General features: G+C 35.0%; 1 protein-coding gene across 2 annotated transcripts; it reads left to right on the forward strand.

Moving 5' to 3' along the window:
* Positions 1 to 1,070: 1,070 nt before the first annotated feature.
* On the forward strand, positions 1,071 to 9,752 carry LOC113066170 (gastrula zinc finger protein XlCGF26.1-like). Of its 2 annotated transcripts, none has more exons than XM_026237907.1 (3): positions 1,071 to 1,161; positions 2,755 to 3,158; positions 6,737 to 9,752. In XM_026237907.1, exons 2-3 carry the CDS (start codon positions 2,828 to 2,830, stop codon positions 8,008 to 8,010), a joined length of 1,605 nt encoding a protein of 534 aa, XP_026093692.1. In that variant the 5' UTR covers positions 1,071 to 1,161; positions 2,755 to 2,827; the 3' UTR covers positions 8,011 to 9,752. The 2 variants fall into 2 exon arrangements, with proteins under 2 accessions (XP_026093692.1, XP_026093683.1); XM_026237898.1 differs by having other exon boundaries at positions 1,071 to 1,115.
* The last annotated feature ends 269 nt before the right edge of the window (positions 9,753 to 10,021 follow it).

Below are 10,021 nucleotides of genomic sequence, written 5' to 3' on the forward strand. Positions count from 1 at the left end.
AATGCCGGAATCAATCCCAGGACGTATTTGCTTTCACACAGAAGGCGACCCGGCAATGTTCCGGCAATTTGCCGGGTCCCCTTTGGCTTAAATAGACTTATTTCACAATATGGTGGCGGAGACAGGAAGTAGGGTAGCGGTACCTCCGGTTGCTGCGCCGCCGGTTACGATCGCTATTCATTCATTGTCATAATGGAATCTGAACTCGTTTTCTCACAATCATTAATACATTTACCCATAATAAGAATAGCAGATGTTGTTTGTTTGTTGACAGTTTTCAGGGAGATGTGAGGCAGTCAAAATTGAACAAGGGTTATAAATTTTTTTTTTGTTGAGAAATTCGTTTTTTGATTATCAAGGTATGTATTATGTTATACAGCTGCCATGATTGCTAATTTCCGAATGATCAATCTTGTTTTTGTGGTTTAATTTAGTGGTTTAATAATAATAAAAATGTCCTATTAATAACTGTGTTTGTGTGTGTGTGTGTGTGTGTGTGTGTGTGTGGACACTTCAGTCTGAAACATTATTTTAGGGAAAGTGGTAATTAGGGCCAGGTGCTATAGGTCATTAAGAAAGCGTCAGGAACCACATCAGCTTGAGGTAACGTTAAATGCATTCAGTATTTAGCTAAAGGCTGTTTATAATGCATTACTTGTCTTAGTATCAATGTCAAACATAGCTTATCAAGTCTAGTAGTAACCGCACCATCTGCAGTTAGGATTAAGTTAGCATAGCATGTAGTACTGCATACATAAGTGTGCATATGAATAAATGAAAACACACATGCACTCACACTATGCATTATACATATGAATATACTATATGTACATATTTGATATATTCAATAAACAATAACAAACAATAGCTGTCCCAAACATACAATACACAAACCCAGGTAAACACTGTTAGGTAAAGAGTGTTAAATATGTGAAATACATGCAAGCCTTTGTATCACTTTTTTTTAGTGTATAACTCTGAACTCATCTGTCATTTACATTTTCTGTTCACGTTTGTATTTTTAGACAGCATCGTGATAATGGGACTTTTATTTTGGTCTTATGTTGTGACGTCATAAGACTGCGCCACTCTCTTGCATCTGCAGCTGAAGAAAGGTTTGCGTTTTTAAGCAATTTAATTTTTTTAATTACTGCAAAAAAGGTAAGGCATTTTTATAGTTTAACAAAACACGTAAAATAGCTTAACTATGGATGATACTTTATGTAAGGAATAATTGACGACGGGCTGTTGAATTATTAGAAAAACAGTGCACATCCGAGTAGTAACTCCGCTTCGCGTTGTGACGCGTGACCGTATCACCACCTCGGGTGTGCATTTTTTCCTAATAATTTAACGGTCCGGAGTCAATTATTTCGTTCATAGTACGGTTACCACACTTCAATATTTCGACCTGAAGATTTATCTAAAGGGATTCGTCTGGTTTTTGTACTTAAATCACTATTGTGAGTGGGACTATTTCTTCCGCATATCATCCAATGCCTCTTTTGCTAGTTCCAAAACGTCGTTTTAAAGCTGGTAACGGAGGCTTGAGCCGTTGATAGCATTCTAGCAATTATCAATTGAGTTATTAGAAAGAGAGCGAGAGTGAGAGACACACAGAGATAGAGTGTCTCTAAACACGCTTCTGCTGCAGCGCATCTAAACGGCGCTGTTATAACATAGTGAGAAAAGTCATGCATATCCTTCAAGTTGCTACGCTATATATGCTGATAAAATCGTCAGAGCAGCGCTGAAAACACCTTTATTGTGGAAAGCCGCTTGAATGTTATCACTGTTAACTCTGCGAAGTGATACTGACCTGTAACGCGGTCAGGAGAGCTGCCTGGAACTACGTTCGCCGTGCGTTTCCCTGAAAATAAATCCACACCTCAGAATGTTTGTCAGCCAATCAGATTCAAGCATTCAACGGCCCCCGTAGTATATCTAACATTAATAAACACTATTTTTATGCGTAAGCACTCGCACATGAGTAACAAAAGTTAGGTGTCTTTTTGCTCCATATGTAGTGAATCAGTTTATTGTGAAGACCAGTTCACTCACTGCCAAGTACTGATGAGAGAAACGGAGCTTTATGTAACTTATTTTAATTTATTCAATCAATTGCTTCGCAAAATGATTCAGTGATTCCAAGTACAAATTAGGGATGGACGATCCCACTTAGCTTTTCAATACAATACGGATACTTTTAAATGCCAGTATCGTCGATATCAAAACTGATTAACTCCTAAATTATGTAATTTCTTAATTTATTAAATTACTAAGCATAAAATGGGTAATGATACCTACTTGACTTTATATTTGAAACACATTTTAACGCTCAGTACACATGGTTAAAATATGCTTACTGTGTTAACCATGGAAATCTACATGTACAATAGTTGAACTACTAACACTTTAGTAAAAGCATGGTTCATTTGGATAAGGGACTTCCAGTGACAGGCTGTTGCAGGCATAAAATCATTTTTATTCTAAGTGTATGCGTAATATTACTATTAAAAAAATAGAACATGATCAATATGAACCTTTAACATTAAATTTGAATAAATGTAATTGCACATTATTTAGGCTACAATAACTATTTGTTTATTGTTAAATAATTACTCAGACATGTAGTTTTTTTTTTCTATTCTCTCATAAGCATTGTTCTGGGCTGGCATTCCAAAAGCATACATTTACAATCAATTTACTTAGCAATGTAGTAACAAGTAACTTATTTATTCTCCTCTTAAACAGAAGAAAGTGTCCCAACACACAGAAAAACTATTGGTCTAATCATCTGAGATCGACTTGACACATTGTTATAAAGATGGAGTTTATGAAAGAGGAGAGTGAAGACATGAAGATTGAAGAAACATTCAGAGTCAAACATGAAGATACTGAGGAACAAACAAAGATGGAGTTTATTAAAGAGGAGATTGAAGATGTGAAGATAGAAGAAATATTCCAAATCAAACATGAAGATACTGAGGAGCAAACAAAGATGGAGTTTATTAAAGAGGAGAGTGAAGAAACATTCAGAGTCAAACATGAAGATACTGAGGAGCAAACAAAGATGGAGTTCATTAAAGAGGAGAGTGAAGACATGAAGATTGAAGAAACATTCAGAGTCAAACATAAAGATACTGAGGAACAAACAGGTTAGTTTTCATTCTCAAAGCTGAACTCACTTATCTGATCCTTATTAAAATGTCCAGCTCTACAGAAATGAAATGATAGTTCTGAAGAATGTCATATAAGCATCCTAATTAAAGTTGTTTTATTTGACATGTAGTGGGTCTTCATGCTTACTAGACAAATACCAGACAAAAACACACTAAATATCAAATGGCTATCATTAAAAACTAAAATAGGGGGAAATGTATTTATCTCTTGTGTTGTGTTGAAGTCCTTTAAACATGTATCTGTGGTGTTCACTGTAAAAAATGACCGGCATACAAAAACATTTATAAATCTCTTGTTATTCTATATTATTACCAAATATAGGTATTGATCTTTTTGTCAACTTGTTTTTTATTTAATTTACTATTATGACTGGTTTTGTATTTATTTTTAGAACTGATTCATCATAGGCCTCTTTAATCTGAGCTTTTTTTGAGTGAAAAAAAAAACAATTACTTAGTTTTGTTATAAAATGTAAAAATAGATAATTGGCATAACGTGGGCTCTAATGATAAAGTTCCTCATGGTCATCATATAGAAAAGCAGAGGACCTAATACTGAGCCCTGGGGCCCATTTCAATAAGGAGGTTCAATCGCGTGAGTTTAGCGTGTGCACCATGACTATGAAAAGCCATGATCAACAGAGCTCCGAAATGACGATTCACCATGGCAACAGCTCCCGCCAATTCAAGTTTAATTCTTATCACTGCTATACTATCCCAGGTGAAAACTGGCAGAATGGTAGGTTATTGAAATAATACACTATTAATAATAAAAGTGCTTCACGATACCAGAACATTTTTGTCTAAATATTTCCATAAAGTACCTTTAACATCTGAAGAACCTCTCTGTTTCACAAAAGGTTCTTTGTGGTGAAAGAAGGTTCTTCAGGTTATAAAAAGTTAAGAAAGAGATGGTTCTTTAAAAAACCTTTGACCAACCAAAAATGGTTCTTTTATGGCATCACTTGAAGAACCTTTTGAAGAATCTTTTAAGAGTGTAAGCTATTTATTTTAATGGTATCTAAAAATAAAATCAAATAAAACAAAATAATAATGATTTAAGTGTATTTTTCTTATTTTACAAATTATTTGCCGATAGGGAAGTAACATACGTTCTTAGCTCTAAATGCTATTTACACTTAGTGAAAATAGTTACATAAAATGTTTACTAGTGTTGGGCGATATGGTAATTTTTCAAATCGTCATGTCGTCAGTCCGTGAGATCGACGATACACGATATTATCGTGCATGGGTTGAGCAAGAGAGAGAGACTTTGTTCTTGTCATAGCATCACTATTTGGTGTTTTAAACCATGGTGCGTGAGAGAAAGCCTATGGAATCACCAATAATTGAAAAAATATACTTTCAAACATAATGATAAACTAACGTTAAATATAAAAATACTGTATTTAAAACAGCTAGTTCATATATAGTCAGATGCAGCTGTCATATCGCGTGTCCTGTGACAAATATGCCACATCTACGCATTGAGATAATCAGTCTATAAATGTTCTGTAAAATCAGTCAACGGTGAAAATCAATAGAAGAAGTCCCAACAATTTAACACTAATATTGGACATAATCGAACATTGCAAATATAAAAGTATTCAAAACAGGTAAGTTCATTATATCTGGAGTAAAGTTGAACTGAACTGATGCTAAAGTCATACAGCGCTCCGGACCAGGTGCTCCATGACGAGACCGACGCAGAGCCACAGAAACAAGAATGAGATGCATTCTAACATAACTGTGGCATTAAACTAGGTTAGTTAGGGCTCGTTTAAAACATTGCACATATACAGGTCGTTCAGATTTTTTTGTTTAAGTGCAATGAAATTCCTTATATCTGCAGACGATATACGTCTGTTTGTGGATGGAGACTTTGTAACGGACTACAAAGGACTACGTGATATCCACTATGGATGATAAGTTTGCTCTGTCGCCATGTTATTACTTTGTCTTTACTTTATTTGTAACGTCAAGAAAGAGTTAATCTCTCATGTTTGAGAAGAGCGTGTTGCCATGTATCAGCCATTAAATGTGTGGGACACCAACTCCTCATTTTCTATCTCTTTCATTTAATAGATTTAACGAGTTATCCGAGTCAAAGCGGACAACTTCAGTGACTACAGGCTCGAGCGCATGCTGTGTGTGTGTGTGAAAATGCTGTGCTGAAGTGAAATAGCTGGGCAGTTGATAGCCGAATTATAATAAGCAGCCTAATAAAAATGAAATAATAGTTGTTATTATTATAATCTAATACATTTATAGGAAAACAAGCCTAATATCGTCTTGATTGTCAACTGAGAAATTTGCTTATGTCGATATCTCTGACTATCGTTGATACACGATACTATCGTCTATCGGCACAACCCTAATATTTACCATATAAAATTAGCAGTTCAGATGCTATTTAATCTTTATACAGGCAGATAAATACTATTTATTGTTGTATATTAACTGGATGAAATAACAAGTGTAAATTATTATATTTATTAAAATTATAAATAGTTTTATTATTATTAAACACTAGTTAGCCACTTCCACTTTTAGAACATTTTATTAATTTTCACTGAAAATAAATTATAATGTGATGGGAAAAGTGAGAAAGAGTGAGCTCCGCAAAAGCCACACGCTAGTTATCCGCGCAGAATGCGTTAATGCCTTCACCACTGATGCCGGTTTTCACACGCATCGTAATTAACTTGACATTGGAGGGCAGAGCTACTCTAAATTCACACTTAGACACTCAGAATAATCTTGTTTTTCATTTGCAAGATTATTTTTATTACAACACGGGCAGATAATTTTACTTAATTTAGATGAAACAAGACTAAATATCTTAAATATATATATATATATATATATATATATATATATATATATATATATATATTTGTACTTGAAATAAGAAAACAATACTTGGTAAAAAAAAAAAATTATGCAGCGTGCATGAATGAATGAATGAATTAAGATTTCAAACATCGCCTGCACTTTAAAAAGGGGGAGAAGACCAAAAGAAACTCTGGGTTTACCGAAGAAAACCTGCTCTAGACCAGGTTAGGTTCATAGAGTAATTAACCTGGTAACTGACTCTGAGTATAAGTTACCTCTCTTTCAGAAACGGGCTTACCCTGCTTTCTCAGCTTTGACAAACCTCCAATTCTGAAACAGAAAACCTAGAGTTTCCTTCATTTCAGGATTAACATACTCAGTTTTCACTTAACCTGCTTTCTGAAACGGGCCCCTGATGCACTCAATATTTGTGTTTGATCAAATGTCTATTTGTTTACACGCAGTATTAGCAGTCCTATAGACCTAATCTGTGCTAGTGATTATCGACAAAATTTGAAGCTGCAGTCTGTAACTTTTGCTGCTTTTGCAGTTAATGTGTCTTGCAGAAGAACATTGTAGCCAAGGCTATTTATTTTTGTTTGTCTATGATGATTCATGCAGGCTTTGATGTTTTAATACTTTATCTTGGTTTTGAAGTCTGTTGCTTTAAGCCAATAAACTGCCACTAACTTTTTTTTTTTTTTCATTTTCTGCTTAAGACCTGATGGCACTGAAGGAAGAGAGGCAAGAACTTACAGAGATAGAAGAGAAAAATGAATATACGCAATGTGATTTAATGACTGTGGGAAAATCCATACACACTAAAACAACTTCATCACGAAAAAAAGTTCAGAGGACCAAATCAAACGTTTCCTTCACCTGCCATCAATGTGGAAAGTGTTTCGGTAGAAGATATAACTTTGAAAACCACATGAAAATTCACACTGGAGAAAAGCCTTTCACATGCCAACAGTGTGGAAAGAGTTTTAGAGAGAAAGGTGGCCTTAATTCCCACATGAAGCGTCACATTGGAGGGAAGCTATTCACATGTGATCATTGTGGATTGGGCTTCAGAAAAAAAGTAACCCTTAATTTTCACACAAAGAGCGAACACTCAGGAGAGGATGGCTTTAAATGTCATTGGTGTGGAGAGAACTTCAGTTGTAAAGTAAGCCTCAAAACTCATACGGGACTTCACACTGGAGAGAAGCCTTTTAACTGCACACTGTGTGGAAAGACCTTCTCATACAAAGGACATCTTACGGGTCACATGATTGTTCACACTGGAGAGAAGTTGTTTCCATGTGATCAGTGTGGAAAGTGTTTAAAACATAAATCAAGCCTTGATTTTCACATGAAAAGACACGCTGGAGAGAAACCCTTTAACTGCAAACTCTGTGAGAAGAGCTTCTCACAAAAAGGACATCTTACGGGTCACATGAAAACTCACACAGGAGAGAAGCCTTTTGTGTGCGCTCAGTGTGGAGAATGTTTTACACATGAAATGGCCCTTGCTAATCACACGAGGCTTCACTCAGAAGAGAAGTCTTTTAATGGTGATCAGTGTGGAGAGGGATTCCCAGACAAGAGACACCGAAACTCGGATGAAAAATGCATTCGTTCAGTTCATTCTCGAGAGTCATCTTTCACATGCCATGACTGTGGAAAGAGTTTCAGATTTAAAGCAAACCTCAAGGTTCACATGAGAATCCACTCTGGAGAGAAACCCTTCGCCTGCACTAACTGTGGAAAGAGTTTCAGTCAGAACATAAGCCTTAAGAATCACAGGAGGATTCACACTGGAGAGAAACCTTTTACCTGCAACGTGTGTGGGAATACCTTCGCATATAAATCACAATATAATTGCCACATGAGAACTCATACTGGAGAGAAGCCTTTTACCTGCAAAGTGTGTGGGAAGAGCCTCTCACGCAAAGCAGCTCTTAAGGATCACATGGACATTTTACACTGGAGAGAAGCCGTTCCCATGTGATCAGTGTGGAAAGTGTTTCAGACGTAAAGCAGCCCTTAACTCACACATGAAATGTCACACTGGAGAGGGTCCGAATACCTGCAAACGGTGAGAAGAGCTTCACAAGTAAATCAACCCTTAATGCCCACATTAGAAATCACACAGGAGAGAAGCCCTTTAACTGCAAACTGTGTGAGAAGAGCTTCACACAAAAGGGAAATCTTAAGATTCACATGAGGCTTCATGCTGAAGAGAAACATTTACCTGTCTTCAGTGAGAACCTTTACATATCAACAAGACCTGAAACGACATTTGCAAACACATTCTGGAAAGAAACATAAGTCCTCTGACCATCTACTTCGTTATAGTCTAGTTGTTCTCAAAATTTTGGTTCGTTTCCAGACACAACTTTGTGAATATGAAATTCATTTTTGAAACTTTACTGGATTTTACATTCACCACTGTCAAAATTAAATGTCATCATTATAAGTGTCATTATTATTAGCTCAGTTGATGTTAATGGTAAAGTTAATTTGTTATTGAACTCAATTCATAAGATTAAAGCTGCAAGCAGCATTTATTGGGGTTCAAGCAGTTTAGGCCTTTGGGGTGGTCTCGGCTAACCTGGATGTATGGCTGACAGTTAAACACAACCTTTATAACTATTATGTTATTTTTTTGCCCAATTCCATTTTAAATTTTGCATGCTTGTTTAGAATGAAATTATGCATTATTTTACACATTCTTAGGCCTTTATGGGCTTTCTTTTTGTATTAATAGGCCTTTTTTTACACTATGTAAAGAACATATTATAAAATGATTATAGCTGTCCAAATGCAAATGTTCAACATTTTTTTTATAATTATTGACCTAGTCAGTCTAGAGAATTGTACTGCAGTGGTTTTATTGATCTTCAGCCAAAATTCATGGACTAGTTTACAAAAGTATTTTTTTTTTAATCTTGAATATTTAATTAAAACTTTTATTGACAACATTGTTCCAAGGAGCAAAGTGTTTCAGAATGAGGAGATCTATCATATTATATGGAGATCTAAAGTTTGTGTGAATATATGAAAATTTTCAACCTATTTGAGGCCACTTACCATATAAATCTTGTGTTTTTGTGGCATTTTTAACTGTTACCCGCGCCATCTGTGGTCCGATCTCTATGATACTTTGCAAAATTGTTAAGAGTCCTCTCAGAAATGTTTTCACCAGTTTTCCTAAAGTGTTGAGCTTTTGTTTAGGTTTTATAAGCTTTTGGGTATTGTAGCCACACCTCTTTAAAAATGAACCTGTTATAGCTAACCAAAGGACTTTTTTTTGATAATTGTTGATCTAGAGAGTCCATAGAATATTACTGCAGTGGTTTAATTGAGATTAAGCAAAAAACCTAGGACAAGTTTGCAAAAATAGGTTTTAAATACATTTGTGAATATTTAATTAACAATGTGATTGACAGCGTTAGTTCCCGAGGCAAAGTTGTTCAGAATGAGGAGATCTAGCATATGATATGAAGATCTAGTGTTTGTGTGAATATATGAATATGTTCGATAATTTCAGGTAATTTTCTTTATTTTCTGTTATTTTTATGACCATTTTCCAACAGTTTTATACAAATCATATGTATGAATGTAAAAAGAACACAAAACCAAAGCAAAAATCCTGCACACACTTGAAGTATTAAGTAAAAATATATCAAATCAGGCAATAGGAGGGTCGTCCAAATATACTTGTTATAATAATGAATAAAAAGTTGCCAAATTGAGTAAAATGTTTGTTCTTTCTTCCTTTAAGAATATTAAATTTTTTCCACTTGTAAATATTGCATTATGCATCTAAGAAGGTTTTGATGAGTAGGAGGAATTTTATTTTTCCAGTTTAGTAAAATTAGACGTCTGGCTAGCAGCATCACAAAACACAATACGTTAATTTGTGAGATGTTCAAATGTATATCTATAGGTACAACACCAAATAGTGACATCACTGGATCTGCTGGAAGTCTAACATAAAAAATTGTTGACAAAGTCTC

The sequence above is a fragment of the Carassius auratus genome, chromosome 4 (genome assembly GCF_003368295.1).
Source record: "Carassius auratus strain Wakin chromosome 4, ASM336829v1, whole genome shotgun sequence".
NCBI classification, from domain to species: domain Eukaryota; kingdom Metazoa; phylum Chordata; class Actinopteri; order Cypriniformes; family Cyprinidae; genus Carassius; species Carassius auratus.

What these genes read in the sequence shown, in the direction of transcription:
- LOC113066170 (XM_026237907.1), top strand. Translation starts at nt 2,828, where the DNA reads ATGGAGTTTATGAAAGAGGAGAGTGAAGACATGAAGATTGAAGAAACA. An exon ending in AGATACTGAGGAACAAACAG is followed by an intron (nt 3,159 to 6,736) that starts GTTAGTTTTCAT and finishes TTTCTGCTTAAG; the next exon opens with ACCTGATGGCACTGAAGGAA.